Here is a 26,764-nt window from a genome sequence, read left to right as displayed (position 1 = left end):
ATGAAATAGAGAATAGAAAAACAATAGACTCAACAAAACCAAAAGTTGGTTCTTTGAAAGGATCAATAAAATCGGCAAATCACTTGCCAAACTGACAAAAAAACAACACGATAGGATGCAAATAACCCAAATAAGGAATGAAATGGGGAACATTACAACAGATCTGACTGAAATAAAAAAAGATCATAACAGAGTACTACAAAAAATTATACCCCAACAAATTTCAAAACTTATAGGAAAGGGACAAATTTCTACAGCTGCACGATCTACCCAAACTAACACAAAATGATGTGAAAATCTGAACAGACCCATAACAAGAGAAGAGATTACGAAGTAATAATAATAAAAAAAAACTCCCAATACAAAAAACCCCTGGCCCAGATGGTTTTACTGGAGAATTCTACCTAACATTCAGAAAAAAGCTTACACCAGTACTACTCAAACTATTTGAGAATATAGAAAAGAAAGCAATACTTCTTAATTCTTTCTGTGAAGCCAACATAACCCTGATACCAAAACCAGGCAAAGACACCACAAAAAAAGGAAATTACAGACCGATCTCTCTCATGAGTATAGATGCAAAAATTCTCAACAAAATTCTAGCCAATAGAATTCAGCTTCATACCAAAAAAATAATACACCACAACCATGTAGGTTTCATACCAGGTATGCAAGGATGGTTCAATATTAGAAAACCAATCAACATAATCCACCACATAAATAAAAGGAAAGAAAAGAGTCACATGATCATCTCAATCAACACAGAAAAGACATTCGACCACTCCTATTTCACATTGTGTTGGAAGTCTTAGCTAGAGCAATAAGGCAAGAAACAGAAAGAAAGGGCTTCCAAACTGGTAATGAAGAACTTAAACTGTCTGTATTCGCAGACGATATGACACTATACTTAGAAAATTCTAAAGACTCCACGAGAAAACTACTAGAACTAATAGAAAGATTCAGCAGATTTGCAGGATAAAAGATAAACATACAAAAATCAGCTGGATTCCTTTACACTAATAAAGAGAATGATGAAAAGGAAATCAGGAAAGCAATACCATTTATAATTGGTATTAGACCTTTGTCTGATTTGTAATAGCCAAAATTTTTTTCCCAGTCTGTAGGTTTCCTTTTTACTCTTTTGGTGAAGTCTTTTGATGAGCACAAGTGTTTAATTTTTAGAAGATCCCAGTTATCTAGCTTAACCTCTGGAGCTTGTGTATTGTTGGGAATAAATACTTGGGAATAAATCCAACCAGGGATGAAAAAGACTTATACAAAGAAAACTAAAAAACACTGCTGCAAGAAACCAAGAGCTGTACATAAATGGAAAAACATACCATGCTCATGAATAGGTGGACTCAACATTGTGAAAATGACAATTCTACCTGAAGCGATTTACAAATACAATGCAATATGATCCAAATACCAACAACGTTCTTTAAAGAGATGGAAAAAATTATCATTAACTTTACATGGAAAGGGAAGAAGCCCTGGAAAAGTAAAACACTATTGAAGAAGGAAAATAAAGTAGGAAGACTTGTACTACCTTACCTCAGAACCAACTCTACAGCTACGGTAGTCAAAACAGCCTGGTACTGGTACAACAACAGATACATTTACCAATGGAACAGAATTGAGAGCCTAGATGTAAATCCATCCACCTATGGTCACCTGATCTTTGACAAAGGGCCCCAAGTCCATCAAATGGGGAAAAGACAGTCTTTTTAACAAATGGCAAAAAAATGAAACAGGATCCATACCTCACGCCATATACAAAAACTAACTCAAAGTGGATCAAAGACCTAAATATAAAGCCAAAAGCCATGAAGTTCATAGAAGAAAAAATAGGATCAATACTAGAGGCCCTAATACATGGCATTAAGAGGATACATATCACAACCAACAATACACAAGCTCCAGAGGTTAAGCTAGATAACTGGGATCTTCTAAAAATTAAACACTTGTGCTCATCAAAAGTCTTCACCAAAAGAGTAAAAAGGAAACCCACAGACTGGGAAAAAAAATTTGGCTATTACAAATCAGATAAAGGTCTAATCTCTAAAATCTACAGGAAAATCCAACACCTCTACAACAAAAAGACAATTACAAAATGGGCAAAGGGAATGAACAGGCACTTCACCAAAGAAGACATTCAAGCGGCCAACAGACACAAGAGGAAATGGTCACGATCTCTAGCCATCAGAGAAATGCAAACAAAACCACAATCAGATACCATCTCACCCTGGCATTACTGGCACGAATCAATAAAACAGAAATTAACAAATGTTGGAGAGGCTGTGGGGAGATCAGAACTCTTATGCGCTGCTGGTGGGAATGCAAAATGATACAATCTTTTTAGAAAATGATATGGCACTTCCTTAGAAAGCTAGAAATAGAAATACCATTCGATCCAGCAATCCCACTACTAGGGATATATCCTAGAGAAATGAGTCATCACACAAATAGGTATATGTACACCCACATTCATTGCAGCATTGTTCACAGCAGCAAAAAGATGGAACCAACCTAGATGCCCATCAACAGATGAATGGATTAACTGTGGTACATACACACAACGGAGTATTACGCAACGCTACGGAACAACGATGAATCTGTGAAGCATCTCATAACATGAATGCATCTGGAGGACATTATGTTGAGTGAAATAAGTCAGTCACAAAAGGACAAACATTGTATGAGACCACTACTGTAGAAACTCATGAAAAGGTTTACATACAAAAAGAAACAATATTTGATGATTACGAGGGAGGGGAGGGGTGAGGATGGAAAAACAGTAAATAGACTATAAATAAGTGGTAACTTTGGTGAAGGGTAAGACAGTACGCAACACTGGGGAAGCCAGCAGAACCTATACAAGGCAAGCCCATGATAGCTCCATAGACACATGGACCTGAGGGATGGAATTGCTGGGCTGAGTGAGGGCTGTGGGGACCATGGTCTCAGGGAACATCTAGCTCAATTGGCATAACATAGTTTATAAAGAAAATGTTCTACATTCTACTTTGGTGCGTAGTGTCTGGAGTCTTAAGGCCTGTGAGCGGCCATCTAGGATACTCCATTGGTTTCACCCCTTCGGCAAGAATGAAGAAAACTAAAGACATAAGGGAAAGGTTAGTCCAAAGGACTAATGGACCACATCTACCATGGCCTCCACCAGACTGAGTCCAGCGCAACTAGATGGTGCCTGGCTACCACCACTGACTGCTCTAACAGGGATCACAATAGAGGGTCCCAGACAGAGCTGGAGAAAAATGTAGAACAAAATTCCAACTCAAAAAGAAAGACCAGACTTGCTGGCCTGACAGAGACTGGAGAAACCCTGGGAGTATGGCCCCCAGACACCCTTCCAGCTCAGTAATGAGGCCACTCCTGAGGTTCACCCTTCAGCCAAAGATTGAACAGTCTCATGGACCAAAACAAGAGTACTGAGTGTACCAGCCCTGGGGCAGCGACTCGAAGGTAAGAGGGAACAGGAAAGCTGGTAATAGGGAACCCAGGGTTGAGAAGGGAGAGTGTTGACATGTCATGGGGTTGTTAATCAATGTCATAGAACGATGTGTGTACCGTTTGATGAGAAACTAGTTTGTTCTGTAAACCTTCATCTAAAATTCAATTAAAAAAAGAAAGTAGTAACAATCAACATTATACTTCCTACTCTCCCCTGCTGTTAAAGAATCATATAGGTTTCTGTTTCTTCCAGGTATAAGAAATCTGTAGGGCAGCTGCAAGGGCTTGTCCAAGGAGGGCCGGATGCAGCTGGATTACAAATAAATAACAATCTGCACAACCCGCTGACTGTAAGAGCTGGTGAGGTCTCAGAGCAGCATCCTTCAGTGTGTGCAAGTTCAGGCATTTTCATGGGCATTCACGCCAACATACTCTGATTTTCTCTCTTCAGAAGAGGTTACCTTTCATATTTTCTACCGCATCTTATTTATGGCAAGCTAAGCCCTCATGAGGAGGCTTGGTGGAGCAGTGGGTAAAAGCTTGGCCACTGTCTTAGTTATCTAATGCTGCTATAACAAAAATACCACAAGTTGATGTCTTTAACAAAGGGAAGTTTTATTCTCTCACAGTCCAGTAAGCTAGAAGTACAAATTCAGGGCGCTGGCTCCAAGGGAAGGCTTTCTCTCTGTCAGCTCAGGAGGAAAGTCATTGTCATCAGTCTTCCCTTGGTCTGAGACCATTTCAGGCACAAGGACCCCAGGTCCAAAGGATGCTTTCTGCTCCTGGTGCTGCTTTCTTTATGGTATGAGGTCCCCTGTCTCTCTGCTCACTTCTGTCTTTTATATCTCAAAGATTAGACACTATCTAATCTTGTATATCTCGTCAATGTAACTGCCACTAATCCATCTCATTTCATCATAGTGATAAGATTTATAACACACAGGAAAATCACATAAAATGGTAGACAATCACACAATACTAGAACTCATAGCCCAGCTAAGTTGACAGATATTTTGGGGGGACACGATTCAATCCAGGACAGCTACTAACCAAAAGGTCGACAATTTGAGTTCCCCAGCTACTCCTCGGAAGCCCTGTGGGGCAGATCTACTTTGTCCTATAGGGTCGCTATGAGTCAGAATCCATTCTGGTTGGCAGGTCAAACCCATCAGCACCTCCACAGGAGAAAACACCTGGCGGTCTGCTCTGTAAAGACTTCAACCTAGGAAACCCTAGGAGGCACTTCTACTCTGTCCTATAGGGGCGCTATGAGTCAGAATCGATGCAAAGGCATACAACAACAATAACGGATTAGCTGACACCACACGAAGAACACAAAGAATCTCTTCCCAGTTCATGACTAACTTTGGCAGAAGCAAAGACCCCTCAGATTGCCCCCTGTCCCACTGGTTTCCTAATATTCCTACCTAGGAAAGAAAGAAACACCAAAATAAATGGCTAAATGGCCCCAATTATGGGGATCTGTATTTTGCTAAATATAATGCTTTATACTGTGTGGCTGAAGCAAAAACACAGACACGAGTTCCATACAGACTTATCAACCTAATGACCAATATGAAAGCTTCTAGTGTGATCTTGATTTGGCTGTTAACGAAAAGGTCGGCAGTTCGAATCCCCCAACTGCTCCTTGGGAACCCTATGGGGCAGTTCTACCCGGTCCTATGGGATTGCTCTGAGTCAGAATCGACTCGATGGCAACGGGTAGTGTGATCTTGCCGTTTCTGAACCACCTTTTGAAAAATGCCACTATCAACTTTGTTTTAAAACAGATTTTATTTTTTAGAGCAGTTTTAGGTTTACAGAAAAATTAGGCAGAAAGGACAGAGTTCCCATTTATTCCTCCCTCCCCCACCCCCGTACAGTTTCTCCTATAATATCTGGCATTCCCGTGGGACATTTGTTACAGTTGGTGAACCACTACCAACAACTTTTGTTTTGTTCTTACTTTTGTTTATTTCCTGTTTTGGTCCAAATTTGTTTTGTTTTTCGGGGTCCTCTCTATATCCCCTGCCATTCCCACCTCTATTCTCATCACCTCCCAAACCTTTTGTAAGGAGAGCTGCAGCAATCCTGATCCTCTGTGTGCAGCAGGGGCTTTAAAAACGTCACCAGGCATCAGTGTCCTACATTCAAATCATGCTCTTCGGGGGAAAACAACCACAACAGCCAACAGAATACTGTTTATTGATTGCTTACTGAGACTAGAACACAGCTCGGTGCAGTGAGGAACAGCACGGAGTCATATACCGTAACGGGACACGGAGGGGAAAGCACGGGGCCTGGAGTCAGAAAAGGTAAAATCTTAACTTTTTCACGTAACACTTACAAATTTAAGTAGCTCACAAAACTCTGAGCTTTCACTTCTTCATCTATAAAAATAAAAAAACAGTTGCCATCAAGTTGATTCTGACTCATGGAGATCCCATGTGTTTCAGAGTAGAACTGCTCTTCATGGGTTTTCAATGGCTGTGATCTTTCTTCCAAGGTGCCTCTGGGTGGATTCAGGCCACCAACTACTGTTTGTGCCACCCTTGAATATTTACCTCACAGGATGATTTTAGGATAAAATGAGATAATGGATGAAAAAGTTCCAGGCCCACGTTACCAGTTGATTCCGACACATGGTGACTGTGCTCCATAGGGTTTTCAATCGCTGACTTTTCAGATGTAGATCACTAGGCCTTTCTTCTGAGGCGACTCTGGGTGGAATCCAACCTCCAACCTTTCGGTTAGCAGCTGAGCACGTTAACTGTTCCTACCATCTAGGGACTCCAGGCCCATTTGCCAAAAAACCAAACCATACCCGTTGCCATTGAGTTGATTCTGACTCACGGCGACCCTACAGGACAGAGTAGAACTGCCTCGTAGAGTTTCCAAGGAGCACCTGGTGGATTCAAACTGCCAACCTTTTGGTTAACAACCGCAGCACTTAACCACTATGCCACCAGGGTTTCCACTCTACACAGAGGAGAAGGCAACTTGAAGACAGAGCAGAGAGAGAGATTTGAAGTGGCTGTCCTTAAAGACTGGAGTGACGTGGCCACCAAGCCAGGAGTGTCCGCATCCAGGAAGAGGCAAGGAATGGATTCTTACCTAGAGCCTCCTGAGGGAGCACAGCCCTGCTGGCATCTTGGTTTCAGCCCAGTGAGACTGATTTCAGACTTCTGGCTTTCTGTTGCTTTAAGCCACCCAGTTTGTATTAATTTATTGTAGCAGCCACAGGGAACTAATACACGTATCCAATTCATACTCTAAATAAAACATCCCCCAATCCCTTTCCTCTCCTTCTCATTCCTCTCATATCCCAGATTCTATGAGCCCTTTCACTTTGCCAAATCCCTCCTCATTCCCGTAACAACTTTATCAACATCCCCCAGATTATGAAATATTTTCTCTCTCATCTTCATCATGTAGCTCAATATAGCCTATATACTGAAGTCCTTTCTTTTCCCTCCAGCCCTGCCGTTTACTCTCCATTCTCTCCTTGTTTTAAAAAATGAAAGCCCAAGAACTGGGGATGGCAGAGAAAGGTGCATTTCAGTGGACAGGGAGCACAGGCAGAAGATGAAGTCTGGAAAAACACCATTCCTCTTTTCAGGAAAGGAAAAAGGCTGGAAACATTTACGTTTTAATAATGGCTTTATTCTGTCATAAGGTCCCTAAAAACTCATTGCTGTTGAGTGGATTCCGACTCATAAAGACCCTATAGGACAGAGTAGAACAGCCCCATAGTGTTTCCAAGGAGCAGCTGGTGGGTTTAAACTGCCAACCTTTTGGTTAGTAGCTGTAGCTAACTGTAGCTCTTAAGCCCTGTGCCACCAGGGCTCCATAAGGTCCCTGGGGGGCTCAAACAGTTTGCGCTCAACTACTAACCTAGAGATTGGCAGTTCAAACCCACCCAGCAGTGCCATGGAAGAAAGGCCTGGCAATCTGTTTCCATAAGATGACAGCCAAGAAAACCCTATAGAACAGTTCTACTCTGTAACACACGTGGTTACCATATCAGAATCAACTCGACATCAGTGGCTTTGGTTTGGGTTTTTGGTTTACCCTGTCATATTTGTAAGGGGAAATAAGTAAGACAGTAACCAACAGAGTCTGTTCAGTCAACCTTCCCAGAGAGCCTGGAGCCAAAGTTTGGAGCAGAGCTGCTTGGCTCCTACTTTCTAACTGGATGATCGCAGTCTTTGGGATTAGGTACCAGGTGCTTCCTAGGACGGTCAGTGTCCTGCCCAGGAACTCTGTGTCCCTCAGCAAAGCAGAGCAGGTGTTCTTCAAGAATTTTCTCTGCAGCTGGCGTCCACCCCATCACAAATTCTTTATTGTAGGCATCAGCAGTGCCCATGCAAATATGCTTTTGCAATTTTGTAGAAAGAAGAACTCTATCTCTGAGCTCAGCAAAAATGTCGCATCCTGCGAATGCAAAAAATCTTCCATTTTCTTCCCCTCCCACAGCACTGTCAATGCTAGTGCCTGTTTTCTGCAAACATACTCAGAATTCCTCCTCAGAGATAGATTCAAATAGACGCCTCACTTGAAAATGTGGCAGGCGTTTATCATACTTCATTGAAAGTTGTTTCTAGTATTTTATTTGTATTTTTTCAGGCTCGATTTTATTTTGGGTGGTTCACCAACTACAAATCTGATTTAAATTTGTGATCATATTGTTTAAACAAGCCACTTTCCGTTAATCTTTCCACTTTTCTGTGGACGAGACCACTGTAGGTTATGGTGTTTTATTCTAGCCCATCTGATCTGATTTTTTCTTACTCATTTTTGTTTGTTTTTCTTAAGTATCATTCACATTAGTGTTTCTAAATCTAGGGGGTCTCTCACAAATTTCTCCCTTGCTGACCACTTCTCAGGTCACTGGGTGGCACAAACAGTTTGTGTTCAGCTACTAACCAAAAAGGTTGGTGGTTCGAATCTACCCAGTGGGGCCACAGAAGAAAGGCCTGTTGATCTCCTTCCATAAGATTATAGCCATTGAAAACCTTATGAGTGCAGTTCTACTCTGACACACCTGGGGTGGCATGAATTGGATCAACTCCACTGCTGGTTTCTTATCTTTGTTTAAGCCATTCTCCCCATGTGGAAGTCCATGCCAACTTAACATCCACTGTCTTTCAAAATCCATCTCCAGTCTTCCTTCTCTCCAGCAACCCCTTCCCTAACTAGCCTCACCATACTCTAATCACATCTTTATTCTGCATATTCTTTAGTCATTGATAGGATGTGACTTGGCATCTGTCAGCTATTTTTTTTTTTTAACTCTTTTTATGTTACTTCATATGGCTATTTTTCATCTGACTTTATTGGCTATTTCCTTTGAAGCCTCCTCCCCCCACCCCATCAGTTTACTTAGCCCAGGGGCCTGACATAGCTTATCAGTGGACGTTCAATCCATGCTCGCTTTTCTGATTTAGTGTGCGTTTTCTAAAAGAGATGTACTTCTTTAAGACTTTGAGAGGCAGTCAGGTTTACTGAAAGGAGCTGAGGGTTTAGTGTTTAAAGGAAGCTAGAGCAAATCCTGGTTTTGCCCTTGGCAAGCTACTTAACCTTCAGCTTCAGCCTTCTTATCTGCAAAATGAGTAGATTAGGCCAATCTCGTGAGATTCTTGGGAAGATGAATGCAATAACCAAGGAAGACCCTGGTCCCTGGAAAAAGAAAGGAGAATTAGGAGCGATGCTCTCGCGAAGGCAGGGTCAACACTCCTCATAGGCTTGAAAGTCTCAAGTTTGGGTGTAGGGGGATGGTGGGGGCAGGCTGCCTGGATAGGAAAAAAAAAAAAAAAAATTCCAGGAATGGAGAGAAGAAGGCTTAAGAAATCACCCTTCTTTGAACTCTCTTCCAGCAAGCCCTCTGACTTTAGGAGGTTTAGCCACGGGACCCTGATTCAAGTCTATCTTTGGTTTTATTTGGAGGCTTCCAGCTGCTTGAATTAAAAAAATAAATTACAGGATAACATAAAAGGATCCCCTCTTGGTGGTTCTCATTAAGTCACAGAGTTAGAAGAAGTCTTACTGATTTCAACCCCCTCGACAGACAAAAAAGAAAAAACAACAAAACAAACCAGTTGCATCAATTCGATTCCAATTCAAGAAAAGGTTTTAAAATCTGTCCTGAAGCCTCGCACAATACCCTAGCCAGAGCTGGCCCTCAAAATGATGAAGGAATAAATGAATGCAGGGATGGAGAAAGAAATAATGAAGGATGAATGAATGACACAGAGCCAGAACTAGACCGCAGACAATCGTCCTGGTTTGCTATTTCCTTCACAACTGCTTTTAAGAACCTTGGCCTACTTCCTCCTTCACAGTTTGTCTTCCTCTCCCGTTGGTCTTTTATCTCTTCACACCCCAGCTCCTCAGTTTATTGACGTGCACCGCCCCTCCTCCCCTCTGCTCTCCCCTTGCTCCGCCCACTCCTCCGCGAGGCTCCGCCCAGCCGCCTGAGCCCTGCGGGAATGAATGGCAGCTTTGCCGCCGCGCCGCTCCGGGCGCTGATTGGCCGCAAGGCGCGGTGACGCGCGAGCGGCCGCGGGTGCACGCAGACGGGCGGGGCCAGCGGGGGTGGAGCCGGGCTCCGGGGCGGGGCGCGGGCGCCCGGGGGCGGAGGAGCCGGGGAGGCGGGAGGCGCCGGGGCCGTTTAAGCGGCCTCCCTCCCGCCCCCAGTCGCCGGGTCTGGCCCCCGCCCTACCCAGACCCCCCGGCCTGGCCACTCCGGCCCTTCTCTGCCGAGCGGCCCCGCCGGGCACGCGGGCGGCCTCCGGAGCAGCCCAAGCCCATGAGGGCCGCGCGCCCGGACACTGGTGCTGACGAGACGGAGCTCCCCGGCCCCCGAGGAGGAGCGGAGGATCAATGCGGTTCAAGAATCGATTTCAGCGGTGAGAGGGATGGCGCCCCCTGCTCGCCCCCAGCCCGTGTCGGGAGCGGGTCTCCGCATCCCGCACCGTCCCGCGTGGGTCCCGGCTTCTCACCTGGATCCATCTCCCCGTGGGTCCCACGCCTTGGCGCAGGACCAGCTCCCGGGGGATCCCCCGCCCTGCTCTCCCTGGGCGATCCCCTTCCCCTGAGGACCGGGGTCCTGCGCCTGGCCTGGGTCCTCGCTCGTGATCTGCAGACTCAGATGCATTCCCAGACCCCGACCTCGCCCTCCTTCCAGGGGATCCCGTTGCCTACCCGGCTTCACCCTCCAGACCCCTCTCCAGGCAGGGCTCCAGCCAGGGCTCCTGCTCCCTCTGAACTCCAGCCGCAGGCGCCGGCTCCCGGTCCTCCGACCCTGACTTTGGCCTCTACTCCTCTTCTCCTAGGGTGGGGGTTCCCGGGGCTAGCGGAAGGTCGGCAGCTGCTGCGCCCTGCAGCTGGATTTGCGGTAAAGCGGGGGTGCTGGGCGTTTTAGATGCTTTGTTAGTGAACGGGAAACTGAGGCACGCTCCTTTTGGCTTCGCATTGCCTGGTTCTGTCTGGGCCTTGCTGATTCTCCAGCTTACGGTCGCTGGGCGGTGCTATGTTTTGGGCACTGCGAAGGGGCAAATTAGCATTCGGCTGGTGAGACCTGCTGGTAAGGCGCCTGTGTGTTAGGAAACGAGGAGGAGGAACCCAGGAGGCGCCACCGGAAGGCTGGCCGGCTGCTCATTCACTGGAGAGCTAGTGGGGACACGAGCCTGGGGCGGCACGGTGGCCTTTCTCCCGGTCTCCGAGGCGCTCTGCCGTCTAGTAATGGATGGAAGCTGGCCCATGCCAGCTCTGGGCTTCTCTTCTAATTCTTTTTTGTTTAAGTGGGTGAAAGTTCACTTCTCCTGTGCTTGTGGTAACCCTCCATCCTTTTGTCTGAATCGAGCAGCTATCCCCATTCCCAGACCTTCACCAGCAGTGATGGGTGCTTTGGAGGAAGAAAAGAAACGCACGAAGTCTTTCAAGAAAGCCACTGTAGTTGAGTTTTAAGCACTGCCTTTTGTTTCAAAATTTTAAACTGCACGTATTTTCTTTCCAACTCCCCGTTTTTTTCTTAGCTGTCGCTTCACCCAGTATACTTACAGTATTTCATCCTCTCCCAGTTCCAAAGGGTGATGGAGCCAAAAAATGTATAAGAAGAGCTGTGTGAACTGTGCCATCAGCAGGGAGATCTGTTTGAAGACTGGAACAGACGTCTCAATATTACTCAACACTCAGGGTGTTGAATGCCGGGCGCTACTGCCCCAGTGAGAACTTCTTATCAGTACTTTGAAGGGCAGAAAAAACTCATAGCGTTCTGGCTTTGGAGGTGATGTCAGGAATGAAGACTGGAAGGGCTTGAAGGGAGAAAGTGACATGTCTTCAGTCACATCCTGCCATCTTGTGCCTGTTATCTGTTTGATTTGGTTTTACTTCTCTGTACATCTGTGCTCTTCCTGTTTTCAGAGAAAAGTGGCAATATTCTGTGAAATTACCTCTTCCTTATTTGATTAAGGGAAACTCTAATAGCGTAGTGGTTAAGAGCTATGGCTGCTAACCAAGAAGTCGGCAGTTCGAATCCACCAGGCGCTCCTTGGAAACCCTATGGGGCAGTTCTGCTCTGTCCTTTAGGGTCACTATAGTCGGAATTGACTTGACGACAGCGGGTAGATTTATTTGATTAAGAGCTTGTGTTGCTTTCCCATGCTGCAGGATTCTTCTTTAAAAAGAAAAAAAAAAAAAGACTTATTATTTGTTGCATAAATATTAAAATAGTGTCTAAATAAATGGGAAAAAACAAAAACCAAGATTCGTTTAGGGTCCCACCCTTTCAGCAGATTGAACTATCTTCCTTTTGCTGGACACTCATCTGTCTAGCCCTTCTTAGCACAGTAGTGTAATCTTGCACCTTGCTTTTTCCATCAAAAAATTAAAAATAGAGCCATTTTCTTATGGTGTGGCACAGACTTTTGTTTGCACAATGTTTGATTCAATACATGCTTAGCAGTTCCTTTCTTGATGACATCTAGACCTACCTTGATTTTCTTTGAAGACTGAGTCATCCCCACAATTTTCTGTTCCTTTATGATAGGCTAGGTTGGAAGGATATTTTCCAAGGGTCAATTTGAACTTGGAAGTAAAGCCTGCAAACGAAAAGTAATAAAGCAAAGTCCTGATTTTTGTGGTCCACACATTAAAATGTTGACAGTACTTTCGTGTACCTCTTAAAGCCATATTTATTACATATCTTTCACAGCATTCAGGATTGTTACAGGTAGGCAAGTTGCAAAGGAAGTGGAGGCAGGGGCACGTCGTCTTTGGATGGATGTGCTCCTTCCCCTGGTAGATTTATCAGGACTCAGATAGAGGAGCATTTGATTGCAGTAAAAACATTTCATTGGGCTGTAGTTTATAGTTGTAACTAAACTACAGGAAAACCCTGAACACCTTGCTAGTTTTTTCAGAATGGAGACTTGGTGGTCTTGTGGCTTTGGATCAACTTCCAGAGCTCTGCCATTCCTGCCGAGGAGGGCTGTAAGGAAACTTAACCTGCTGCCTGCTGTCTTAAGTGGAGCTCTTCATACATGCACAGCTTCTCAAAAAGGCTAACCAAAAACCAAACCCAGTGCCGTCGAGTCGATTCCAACTCATAGCGACCCTATAGGACAGAGTAGAACTGCCCCATAGAGTTTCCAAGGAGTGCCTGGTGGATTCGAACTGCCGAACCTTTGGTTAGCAGCCGTAGCACTTAACCACTACACCACCAGGGCTTCCAAAGTAGATCAGATCCAAGAAATTCCACTGGAACGCAGAGAGCTTCTTTTATCTTTCTTGCTCTTTTCCTTCTAGTCTTGGGTATACACACACGCACACACACACAGAGAGTCATTCTTCTCTCCACATTACCTCTGGCTGATGATAAGTGCTCACATTTATTGAGTTCCTGTGTGTGGCAGGCACTGTCTGGGTGCTTGTCTATTAATCCTCAACTGTAACTCTGGAAGACAGTTTATACCCATTTAATAGAAGAGCAAACAGGGATAGAAAATAAAAGAGAACTTGCCCATGGTCACATGGCCATGAAGGGGCAGATCCAAGGGTTGATGTTCATGTCTTTCTACCACCCGTGCTGCCAGCTCACCTTTTCCTCGTTGTCTCCCTGTCCACACCACATCTCTTTGTACATCAGAGAAGTTCAGGACCCACAGAGCTTATACTTCTTATTGATGCACATTCATTTTTCCAGCCTTGCAACCAAAAATCCAAGGAAAAAGATGTTCCTTTCCTCAGCCCTGGCATTGTGATCTACTTTAAAAGTTAATGACAGGCAGTCCCCGTGTTACGAACGAGATCTGTTCCTAACTGTGTCTTTAAGAATTTGTAGATAAGTTGGAACAGGTGCGTAGGGTTCTTATTTAGCCTTGCTTTAGTGGATCCTGGAAAACCTGGTGGCGCAGTGGTTAAAAGCTACGGCTGCTAAGCACAAGGTCAGCAGTTCAAATCCATCAGGCACCCCTTGGAAGCCCTATGGGGCAGTTCCACTCTGTCCTGTAGGGTCACTATGAGTTGAAATCAACTCCAAGGCAATGGGTTTGGCTTTGGTTTAGTGGATCCTTGGTGGCACAGTGGTTAAGAGCTTGGCTACTAACCAAAAGGCCGGCAGTTCGAATCCACTAGCCACTCTTTGGAAACCCTATGGGACAGTTCTGCTCTGTCCTATAGGGTGGCTATTCCGACTCGAGGGTAAAGGGTTTAGTGCAAGAAAAGGCCTGAAGGCTGTTCGTTGATTTAAAAGCTGCAAATGAAGGTGATCATGATGAAGAATTTGTTGTGAGTAGGAGGCACAGTGGTTAAGAGCTTGGCTGCTAATCAAAAGGTAGGCAGTTCTAGTCCACCAGCCACTCCTCGGAAACCCTACCAGGGCAGTTCTACTTTGGTTTTTGGTTTTCAGTTGTTTCAAAGTGAGGGCTAATGTACATACCAATAAAGGGCAGATATAGGAATTATCCTTAAGGTGGACATTAGTAACCTGGGGACTGCCTGTATGCCAGAAAGCATCTTATTCTAAAGCAGTAGGAAGTCTTTGAGGGCCTGCCTATTGTCCCTTTTGCATGTTCTCAGGGCACTGAATCACTGGCACGGAATAGTCATCTTAAATACACATTCTCCTTTATTTAATAATTAAATCAAGAGCCTCTCACCACTATCACCACCTCTGTCAATGGATGCTTTCCTTGGTGTCATTCCAGGAGTGACCCTTCATCATAAACCTGTTGCCATCGAGTCGATTCTGACCCATAAAGACCCTGTAGGACAGAGTAGAACTGCCCCACAGGGTTTCCAAGGCTGTAATCTGCCACGTCTGTCTCCTGTGGAGTGGTTGGTGGGTTTGAATCGTAGACCTTTTGGTTAGCAGCCAAGTGCTTAACCACTGCACCACCAGGGCTCCTTCCTCCATCCTAAGAGGGAGCTAATGGGTTAACAGTAAGGTGGTATGGGCGGGGATCAGCTTATGTTGCACCCTGAAGTGGTAGTGAAGGAGCTCTTGGGATGTCCAATGTCTTGGCCTTTGAGAGTTTCCTTTTCACAAGTCAGGGTTCTTCTGGCTCTCAGACTGCCTATTTCTCTTTGTTACGCATAGATAGGGAAACTAATTGACTTTATGGGATATCTCTGTCTTAGTCATCTAGTGCTGCTGTAACAGAAATACCATAAGTGGATGCCTTTAACAAAGGGAAGTTTATTTTCTCACAGTCCGGTAGGCTAGAAGTCTGAATTCAGGGTGTCAGCTCCAGGGGAAGGGTTTCTCTCTCTGTTGGCTCTGGAGGAAGGTCCCTGTGATGCATCAGTCTTCCTTGACCTGGGAGCATCTCAGTGCAGGAACCTCAGGTCCAAAGGATGTGCTGTGCTCCTGGCACTGGTTTCTTGGTGGTATGAGGTAGCCATGTCTCTCCGCTCGCTTCTCTCTTTTATATCTCAAAAAAGATTGGCTTAAGACGCTACCTAATCTTGTAGACCTCATCAGTATAATTGTCGCTAATCCATCTTACTACATCATAGCGATAGGATTTACAACATATAGGGAAATAACTTCAGAAGATAAAATGGTGGACAGTCATACAGTCATACAAGGGAATCATGACATAGCCAAGTTGACAGATATTTTTAGGGGACACAATTCAATCCATGAGCCTCCTCTCTATTAAGATAAAATAGTTTTGCAGTGTTGGAATGTCTATCTTTCTAGTCACCCATTCAACAGTTATTTATTAAGCATCACCAATTAACGAGGCATTGTGTTTGGGTTGTAAATAAAGAGGTAAATAAGTCAGTCTTGATGGAATTCTCATTACAGTGGGAGAAGATGAATGAAAAATAAGTTCAAAAAATAACCAATTGTGATAAAGGGCTGTGGTAGGGTGGAGAGCTGGAGTGCTACTTTCGGTGGGGTGATCAGGAGAACTTTTCTGAGGAGGTGACATTTGAGCTTGAAGGATGAGACGAGCAGAGCGTTCTAGTATGGAAAGTGAAAGGAAAGCGGGGGCCAAACTACACAGAAGAGCTCATGGGCCACCGAGGAGCCTTTATCCTAAGTGCTTTGGGAAGCCAAAGGCAGACTTTTAATCTGGGGTTGGGGTGTGTGGTGTGATCTGGTTTTAACTGACAACTGTGGCTCCTGGCAAACATAGGGACGCATTAAGAGACTTCGTATTTTCACAGCCCAGAGATGCCGGTGTCTTTACGTCTGTAGTGTATGTAGGGCTGTACAGAGGGGGACGGATTGGAAGTGTATTTTGAGGGCAGCACTGCATTTGGAAAGTGAGGAAAACATAGGAGTCAAGGACAGCTTCTGGCGTTTGGTCTTAGACCTCAGACATGGTGGGTTGCAGGTGCACTTGTAGAGGGCACAGTGCTCTGAGCCAAATTTGAAGTGTTTCCTGAAAAAAATCAGCCACTGAGAAACCTATGCAGCACAGCGCTACTCTGACACGTGGGGTCGCTGTGGGTCAGAGTGGACTTGACGGCCCCTGGTTTTTTAAGGAGGTAAGGAGTGTCCCTGGGTCCGGATATGTCCTTCCCGTCCATAGTTTTGCTTAGGGGGTTGAGAGAGGCGTGGCACATAGGACCCTGGGCAAGGGGAAGTCAAGAGAGGGCTCACAGAAGAAGTGAAGGCGTGAGTGAACAAGCCTTGCTTCACTAATGGCCTTACTAAGTGCAGCCTGTGCACCCAGGACTGAATCGCCTTCTCCCTCCCCCGAAGCTTGCTTGAATACTCCATTAGAGCACTGGATCATGTTCCCAGTTGCCTTCGAGTCTACTCTGACTCAGGGGACCCCGTATGTGGCAGAACAGAACGGTGCTTCACAGGCTTTTCAATGGCTGAGTTTTCGGAAGCAGATGATGAAGCCTTTCTCCTGAGGCACCTGAGTGGACTCTAACCTTCACGCTTCCAGACCGTGGCCTTAGCTGTTGGCATCGCCCAGGGACTCTATCACTGGGGTTACTCTGCATTAAACGTGAGTGCCAAAAACCAAACCCGTTGCCATCAAGTCGATTCTGACTCATAGCCACCCTGTAGGACAGAGTAGAACTGCCCCTTGGATTTCCAAGGAGTGGATGGTGGGTGAGGTCTGCTGACCTTTTGGATAGCATCCTACCTAACTCTTAACCACTAGGCCTCCGGGGCTTTGTCTTCCATAAATGGGTGCCGTTTTCCATACACTAGGCAGCCCTTCTCTTTTGTTTTTTTGAGGAAGAGAATAGGCTCAGTGTGTGGGAGTTCATTTGCATTTTACATCTGCTTTTCCATTTCAGTCTTAGGAGTGATTTCTTCAGGAGGCTTGATTGCACCCTGGCAGGCTGAGAGGAATGGAAAAACGGCATTGTAAATGTTCCTGCAGGGCAATGGGGCTGTCTGTCCCACTGAGCCCCTGAGAATTGCTCTGAGGACAGTTGCTGCTAGCATAGCTGCTCCTACCTTTCCTTTTTGCCCGAACCTTGCCCTGTCCATCATGAGAGACTGTCTTAAAGTGGAATATTTTTCTCTACAACGGCTGCTTTTATTTTTAACCTGAACTATTCCAGGTGGGTTGGGGCTGTCACAAACATGGCCATCTAGCTTCTTTGCTTTGGGGAGACAGCCTATTCCCTGTTGCTGTGTAATGGCTTGACTATTTTTAGATTGGGCTGCCAGAGATATAAATTGCTATTTTAGTCCGCAGCCTGGTGGTGGGCAGACAAACTGTACGTACTGCGCCCTGCACAGAGAGCTTTCAATTTAATCTAACCTCAACCATCTTGGAGCTTTGCTCTTTGCCCTTTAAAATTCCTAATAGGGTATGCCACTTATAGCTCTGTTGTTATGTCTCAGGGTAATGATGTGATAGGTCCTTGAATGCTTAGGACACTTTTAAAGCATTCTTCCCAAGAGTGTAATTATTTTCCTTTTAACTAGTAAGAGCTGTATGGCAATACTCTCGTCCCTTAGGAAATTAGTAAAATTATTTACAGGATTATCAGGGGAGGAGAGATGATGCTTGAAATTTTTTATCAACATGAGCAGTTAGCTTGGATAAATTCTGAAACTGCTAACTGTACATTTCTTTTAGTTTTCAAACCATCTGAAGGTTTGAATTCAGTAAGTAACTGTATCGCACACCAATTAGGTAGCTAACCCATTGGTGATCCAGGGGAAATACCATCAGTGTCCCAAATTCATCCCCTAGTGGATTTGCCACCTGATCTATGTGTATGAGTTTAACAGAGACTGCTATTTTATTTCCATTTATTTGAGCTGAGGCGCTCAGGCTCTTCTTAATTCAGGGAGAATGTGTTAGCTTGCCTTTTGTTCATATACTGGGCATTATTTAGAATGGCTTGACTGTGCATTATAGCCAATTTTTGGCAACCTGGCTCTGCCATTTATTTCAGCCTGGTACCATTTTTCTTCTGAGTTAATAAGATGTAACTAGTCAGACAATGAATAAGGAAGACTGAAGAAGAATTGACGCCTTTGAATTGTGGTGTTGGCGAAGAATATTGAATATACCATGGACTGCCAAAAGAACGAACAAATCTGTTTTAGAAGAAGTACAGCCAGAATGCTCCTTAGAAGCACGGATGGTGAGACTGCGTCTTACATACTTTGGACATGTTGTCAGGAGGGATGAGTCCCTGGAGAAGGACATCATGCTTGGCAGAGTACAGGGTCAGCGGAAAAGAGGAAGACCCTCCCCGGGATGGACTGACACAGTGGCTGCAACAATGAGCTCAAGCATAGCAACGATTGTAAGGACAGCTCAGGACCGGGCAGTGTTTTGTTCTGTTGTGCATAGGATCGATATGAGTCGGAACCGACTGGATGGCACCTAACAACAACAACAACTAGTCAGAACTCATTAGTGGCAAATAACAACAACAAAAACCTACCTTAACCTAGTTCAAGCAGAAGGGTAATTTATCGTGAAGAGCCTTGTTGACCTCTTGCAGACTCCACATGTGGGAACGCATGGCAGCTGGGCCTCCAGACTTCGGTGCTGTCGGGGAACTAGTCTCTGCCTCTGCTTTCTTTCCGCTTTTATTGAGACAGCTCTGTTTTTCTCCTCCTGAGTTTACATCTCCCTTCTTCCAGAGAACAGCCTCATGAAGTTTGGCTTGGGGGGCTTGGGTCTTGGTTGTGGGGCATCCTCACCCAAACATGTAAATGGAAACATGGTATTCGACTCCTTAGGTTCTGTGCCATTCCTGCTTTTCACTGTAATGCTGATTGTCATAAAGCTAGCACAAAGTGTGTGGAATCTGATTGTCTATGCCTAGAAGAGATTTTGATACTGAGATACATACACACATTTGTGTATGTATGTGAATTTTATAGCTAGAGTATCAAATATTAGTTATGTGTTTGGTTTTTGGAGTAAATTCTTTTAATTAAGGAAGAATGCAAGGGGAGAAAATGAACCGCCTGTTTTAGGTGGCTTACAGGTAGCTGATATCATTTATTTAACTTGACTGGTGCCAGAACAGGTAATACAGTACAGGGAAGCTCGTTGGACAGGCTTGCTAGTCAGGGAGGGTTCAAAGATCTACATGTATAAAGCCATATGAATTTTGAGAGAGAAAATACAGTCAAACCTGTGAAAGCTGGAACCTGTGAAGGCGGAAACCTGTCAGAAAAGGAAAACTGAAATATTTTTCACTAAAACGAGCGGGAAAAAAAAGTAATAACGTTGCACCTTGTCAAAGGTGGAGAATTTGCAGGACCCAGAAAAATAAGGCAGTCCTCTGAAGTTCTGGCTGTGGAAACCTTTCAAATATATTGTGTTTCTTTTCATTTAATGACACACCAATGAGCAATTTTAAAGTGGAGAAAAAGTTCCTTGATTGCCGTTAAGATCTACTTGTGCCTGCCCGCCTTTTTGTTTTGTTTTGTTTTTTGAGTGTAGGGGGTACCAGTGGAAGGAAGTAAAGTAGATATGGTTTATGTTTGTTTTCCATTGGTAGGAGGTTTTTCTTTTGAATAAACTGAAAGAATGCTTAATCCAGTAAACTAGGGTATTTGCTGTAGGACCATGGCCATTGGCTCAGTTCACACCTTTTTAGTGGCTTAGATTTTGCTCCCGTAACTAGGCATTTCCAGCAGTCACCTCTTCATTTAGAATAGGCCAAGCAACCACTGGCAGCTTTCCCCATTGTTCTTTACAGGCTTTGAGCTGTTCCCACATGATGTCTTTTTGTTTCTACAGGTTCATGAACCACCGGGCTCCAGCCAATGGCCGCTACAAACCAACTTGCTATGAACATGCTGCTAACTGTTACACGCATGCAGTGAGTATGAGGTTTCGGCCATGTCTACATTCCCCAAGGGCTTTGGTGAGAGGAAAGGGTAATGACCTCTAGAAACCTCAGGATGACTAGTTGGATTTACCTATCTCTGTGACCTTACCTATCAGGGTATCAGTGCTGGATCATGTCGCCAGAAACTGTGTGAGCAGGTAGAACGCTTTGAGTGTCCTAACCTACAGTCAGCTCTGTCCTGGATTTGCTTTCTCCAACAAGGTCTTCTTTAAAAAAATAATAGTAGTAAGTACTTTAGTTATAGGAAAATCCAAGAAACCCATTCCTGAAGACTTTCAGCCCTGGAATGAAATGAATCGCCTTTTCAAGACAATCAGCTGTATTCATTGGCGAGGAAAATTCACAATTTGTTTAAAGAGGTACTTTTTTTTTACCGAGTGATCCCCTGTATAAAGATGGCGTGGTGGTGGCATCTGACCTCCTCTAACTTCACGAGGGGGAAGCAGAATCAAGAACAACAGCCTAACGCTGATTCCTGTGAGGGAGAAGCCAGACACGCCTCAGCCCTCCAACCTTTTTACCAATTCTCACACCAGCTGTCGCTCCCAGGACACTCTTTACTTCTTTGCTGGGTTCTATAATTTGTTGCAATGGCCACACAAAACTGACAGACAATACTGAGGGTTACGGGGCTTATTAGGGAAGTATCAGGTTACAGTTCAGGTTCAGGAACACTCAGGATACAGTTCTTTGATCAGGACAGCCTCTTCTCAGTCATGCCTGCAGACACACCTCTCTCTGCCCCCTCTGCCTCTGCCCTGCTTGGGCAAGTGTTACAAAGTTCTTTCACCTCTGCCGATAAGTGCCCAGAGGCACCTATCCTCCAGCAAACCTCTTGCCCAAAGGTGCTCAGCTCTCTCGTTCTATGGGTCAGTGAGTCTAGCTCTGCTGCCAAGTGCCCTAAGGTGCTTGGCTGTCTCGCCCCATGGGTTAGCATACCCACTGTAACCACCTTGTTCTAAGGACCAGGAAGCCCACCTTGCCATCTCCTGTTGGTCTCCTTATTTCACTGCCTCTGTTGCCACTGTTTCTTTGCCACTGCTTCTCGCTGTCTTTTGCTGTCTCCAGTGTTACAGCTCTCTCTCTTTGCCTCCTGGGTCTAGGAGGTCTCAGTGCAGGGATCCTGGGTCCAATGGATACACTCCACTCCTAGCTGTTCTTTCTTGGTGGTAGTAGGCCCCCTTCTGTTCTGGAGTTGATTGTTCTTTTAAGCCTAGCAGGATGCCAGACTGACCAATTCCCTCATTATGACTCCATACACCTTATTTGCATGGCTCTACTCCCACAAGATGCCGTGTACCTTATTTATATTACTAGCAAGTTATCCAATCACCTTGGTGGGCCACAAGCACCTTATTTGCATAGTCCTCACCCAGTCATTTGGTGGGAGTTACAAAGGCTGTGGCTAGAAGGGTCATAGTAAGTAATCCGCTGCACCGCACCCTTAAACAGGTAGCCTCTTCCTCCACACGCCTATAGTGGCTGTTGCTTCTCAGAGCGTATATTATTCCATATTGCTGAGGAGAAGCAGATGTGGTCCCTAAATTCTCAGGTGTAATTTTTTTTCTTATAAAAGCAAAATATGCTCATTAGAAGAAGCTTTGAAAATACTGAAAAAATATATAAAAAACAAAACTACCCAGAAATAAATTGTTAACGCTTTGGTGCTTTTCTTCTTTTTGTGTTTTTGTATATGTGGTATGTGTGAATATGTATGTATTTTCACATGTCATTATTAAATTCCCTTATCACTGGCTTCGATATTCCCTTTGAAAGTTGGATTTAGTGCGACTTTTGAGGGAAAAGTGGTAGCTGGTATATAGTTTTGTTTTTGCTGGTGGATAGTTTGAAAACAAGAACTAGAGACCAGTTTACTCTTTTGGTGAAGGATGTTTAGGACAGCCTAGTTTAACGATTCTAGATGGTGCTGGTATATTATTTACTTACTTACATACGTCATTAGAATAAAGCTCGCTTCAATTCAGCTTATGCCTTTTCATTTCTTCAGCTCCCCTCCGTCAAAGAGTAAATAGTCACAATGTTTTCTGTAAAGGAACCATGGAGCCAAGTAAACCCTAAATAAGTTATAGGTTTTGGTAGATTACTTTATAATCTCATAGAACAATGCCATTTGGTCATTACTTGGCATAAATCAAACTTTATAAAGCATCTGTTTTGTGTATTTTAATACTACTTGGTAATAGTTAATTTAGCACTGGATGTCTTTTGTCCCTGGGTGTTGAAAACATTTTTATTTAAATAATTACTATGCTAGAACCTTGCTAAAACTTTTTTTTTAGGAAGAAAATTGGTGCCTGACATGCCTACCCTGGATTCCATAAAAGGGCTTAAATAATGAAATTCCACGTAACCTCTTAGTGGACGGTCTCACTGGAACCCATGGCTTAGATTCTGGGGACAGAAAGGACTTAGTGGAATTCTCTAGACTTGAGCTGACCTTTGTCCTTGCCTTAATGACATGCTCACGTGAAGGGAGCTTTGCAGCACGAGAGGATGCGAATGCTTAGAGCCCAAACCTGGTTTTAAAAAATACCCGGCCTAATTTGACTTCCTGCCATCCTTGCCTGAGTGTCTGTCTTTTATTCTTGACTACATTTTCCATGAATTTAACAGAGCTGAAAGTAAATTGAACGCTTGAGAGAGTTGTTTGTCCACAGGCCCCTAAGAAATTAAGTTTTTTAATTTTTTTAAAGTCTAGGGCAGGATTAGGATATAAGGAATATAAAAGTTTGAACGATAGTTCATGTGACCTGTTTCTTCACTCATGGCTTCAATATATGCAGCCAATGTTTTCTCCAGTTACCAGCTGTGCAAAAGACCAATGAAAGTTGCAGGAATAGCTGCCCTGATAGGTTCCATACTATTGACCAATAAAATAATTAATGATATGTCTGTTACTTAGCATAAAGCATTTAAATATAATGGTTGTGGCTGTTGATGCACAGTTCACCTTTAGTAATCATGTCTGTTTAGGATGGCCGCAAATAATCCTTAATTTATCTCTTCTGGATATGCCACAAGCTAAGAAACAGTTGTACAAACTGAAGCGAAAGAAAAGCTGACGAAACCTCCACATTAATTTTTTGGAAGGGAGAATATTATTAAACTTATTAAACCATGTCCTAGATTTTTGGATTTCAGGGACCAGTTAAAATTTCCAAAACATACAAACAAAGAACTTCCATCGTCATCACTTCATTAAAGAGAGGGTGTTAACACAAAGAAAGTAGGAAGGGCATGATCTCCCAATAAAGGATACTCCTTTAAATCAAATACATTTTGCTTAATGAAAAAAACTTGATCGTTCTTAATTTTCTCCTTTTGGTCTGGGCCAGTGAAAGCTTCAGCATTTGAAAATTCATGCTCATCTGAGGGATTTCATATTCCTTTGCAAGAGGGCAAAAGTGGGTATTGGGGGGAGAAAGGGTAAAGAGAATTTCTAAAGTTTGTATTCTTTACCAGGTATATTGTTCGAATATCAAAAATATCTCTATTAAAAAATTTTTACTAATACAACTAGACCTTGAAATTTATATTTCTATGAAGTATGAAGTATGGTGCAAATTCTTTCTCCAAGATTCTGTTCTCTCAAAATGTTTTGAGTAAGTGGACCTAGGGAGTGGATTTCCCTTGCTTACACGAAAAACCCAAAAACCCATTGCTGCGGAGTCAATTCCTACTCATAGTGACCCTGTAGAACAGAGTAGAATTGCCCCATAGGGTTTCCAAGGAGCAGCTGGTGGATTTGAACTGTTGACCTTTTTGGTCAGCACCTGAAATGTTAACCACTGTGCCACCAGGGCTTACATGAAAGGCAGTACTTAAAAATGAAATAACCCAAAAACTCCCTGACTCTGTTGTAGCCCCCAAATTGGTAGAATGTACATCCCCAGATCAATCAGGACATAAGACTGGAGCAATTGATTTTTGTGTTTGGTGTGTATACTACAATACTGATTTGATTCATTCATTTACCTTTTGCTGAAATATGGGAGTTCAGTAGCTCATGGGGGCAACAGGACAGAATATTTAAAAAGCAGTACCTCTCTTGGAAACCTGGCTATATGCTTGCCATTTGAATATTTTAAGTAGTTAATCTAAATCCAATTAGAGTATAGGGTGAAATATGTCTTTATTTAATGAAATTAGGATAAAGAACGTGTGTTTTGCAACAGTTGAGTAATGTTGTATCCTTAACTGCTTACTCATGTGCCCATCGTTTGGCATAGTTCCTGGACACTGACCAACCATACCTGTTTCTAGTGCCGCAACTGACAACTTCATCTGGCTCTCATTATAATTACCCAGGAAAGGCAAATGTTTGGTTAAAATTATTTTTTCTAAAACTGTCCCCGGTAAACCTATGTGTTTTTAGTAAAGGTCTCTGTTCAGTAAAACCTGGGATTTTTCATTTTCTTCACCTTTCCCTCAGTTCCTCATCGTTCCAGCCATTGTGGGCAGTGCCCTCCTCCATCGGCTGTCAGATGACTGCTGGGAAAAGATAACAGCATGGATTTACGGAATGGGCCTTTGTGCCCTCTTCATCGTATCCACAGTATTTCACATTGTATCATGGAAAAAGAGTCACTTAAGGTACAGTGGATAAAACGTGCTGTTTATTTCAGCAGATCAGAATAATTGACACAACGTGTTTCTCAGTTTCCTATACTAGTGTGTTTTCTTCAGGTGATGGGAAAACCAAAAAAAAACAAACCTATTGCCATTGACTTGATTCTGCCTCATAGCTCGTCGGGGCAACTGTACTGCGTGTTTAACCTCAGTAACCACAAACAAAACCTCACTGGTTTCCAGCACTCACAGCTTAAAATTCCGAGAGCTCTTTTCTGATGCCGTCAAGCATACCAAGGGAGAGCGGCAGCTGTGCAGTAATCAGAAATTACGTTGAACGTGGAGCCAGCAGTCCAGGCTTTGAGTCCCAGCCCTGCCACTTAACTGTGACCTCGAGTATATCACATGGCCTCAGAGAGCCTCAGTTCCTTCATCAGTAAAATGAGAACAATAATGCCTGACTCACAGGGCTATTATGGTAGGCGAATGAGATAAAGTATGTGAAAATGCTTTGAAAATGACAAAGGACTGTAGGACTATGTGATATAAGGAGGTATACTACAGCTTTGGTTTACTGTTTTGTAAAGTTCAGCTTTTAGAAGTAAGTCCTGTGGATATATTAGATGTATATATTATTTTTTATATATATTTTATATATATATAGGATATATATATATAAAAATAGGATATATATAGATATATAGATACACATATTTTGCTACTATTAGCTGCCAGGCACTTTCCAAACAATGCTATGGCCCTCAGCCTCCCAAGGAGAAGGGCTTAAAGGCATTCTTCCCCTGGGTGAAGCATTCATTTTGGAAAATACAAAGCAGCACACCATTCAAGTGGGAATGGGTTGCTTTTGCAATAGGCTAAGAGTGATTTAAAATAACATTAGAAGAATATACCTTTTGGTTTTACAGAATGCCCCCCAAAATCTCAAGCTGTTCAAATAATCTATTATTAAAAAGATATGCTTCACCCCTGAGGGAGTAGGAGAGCGGTGGGATAAAACAGACCCCAAATTCTCGTAAAAAGACCAGACTTAATGGTCTGACTGAGACTAGAAGGACCTCGGAGGTCATGGTCCTCAGACCTTCTGTTAGCCCAAGACAGGAACCATCCCCAAAGCCAACTCTTCAGACAGGGATTGGACTGGATTATGGGATAGAAAATGATACTAGTGAAGAGTAAGCTTCTTGAATCAAGTAGACACATGAGACTATGTGGGCAGCTCCTGCCTGGAGGGGAGATGGGAGGGTGGGGGGTGGGGGCAGAAGCTGGCAGAATGGACACGAAAATAGATGCTGTCTCATTAGGAGGAGGGCAATTAGGAGTATATAGCAAAGTGTATATAAATTTTTGTGTGAGAACCTGACTCAATTTGTAAACTTTCACTTAAAGCACAATAAAAAATTTTAAAAATGCTTCATTTATGAGCAGGATTTGGGTTTTATGAGTTGATTACTGGTTTCCTCATTTGTGGAATCATAGAATTTCAGAGCTGGAAGGATCCTTGGACATCCTCTAATCCAAACTCCTTAATTTTTACTTGGGGAAACTGGGGCTCAGCAAAGTGCCCTGACTTGTCTGAGTCAGTGACATCAGCAGAACCTGAACCCAGGACCTCTGACTGCCAGACTTGTGCTATTTTCACCAAAGCCTTCGAAGTATTGCATATCATTTGCAGTCTGCAACCTTTTCCTATAAGGCGATAAGTATCCTCGGCTTAAAATAAAGCCACAGCACTGAATCGTGAGGGTGCTCTGGGACACAAGAGAGAGCCACGAAAATTCCTGTCCTGGCTCCTCAGGATACAGTGTCACAAAGCCCAGAGGCTAGTCCAGAGCAGAACACTTCATTATCTTCTTGGCACAATCTAATGTTT

The 26,764-nt window shown here is 43.8% G+C and overlaps 1 protein-coding gene across 7 annotated transcripts in view; it reads left to right on the top strand.

The window, feature by feature from the left end:
* Nucleotides 1–10,179: 10,179 nt before the first annotated feature.
* Nucleotides 10,180–26,764, top strand: part of MMD (monocyte to macrophage differentiation associated) — a 100,758-nt gene continuing 84,173 nt past the window's right edge. For 4 of the 7 annotated variants that reach the window (XR_002786849.2, XR_010318363.1, XM_023553561.2 and 1 more), the window contains exons 1-3: nt 10,180–10,379; nt 20,172–20,253; nt 24,737–24,897. Coding sequence is in view for 5 of the 7 variants with exons in the window: in XM_023553561.2 (XP_023409329.1) it covers nt 10,354–10,379; nt 20,172–20,253; nt 24,737–24,897 (269 nt within the window). In the remaining 2 variants the exon portion in view is untranslated. The other 3 variants (XM_023553560.2, XM_003414607.3, XM_064271264.1) reach the window with 3 other exon arrangements.

Source organism: Loxodonta africana, chromosome 18 (assembly GCF_030014295.1).
Source record: "Loxodonta africana isolate mLoxAfr1 chromosome 18, mLoxAfr1.hap2, whole genome shotgun sequence".
Classification (NCBI taxonomy): domain Eukaryota; kingdom Metazoa; phylum Chordata; class Mammalia; order Proboscidea; family Elephantidae; genus Loxodonta; species Loxodonta africana.
This window is presented reverse-complemented; position numbering and strand designations above follow the sequence as displayed.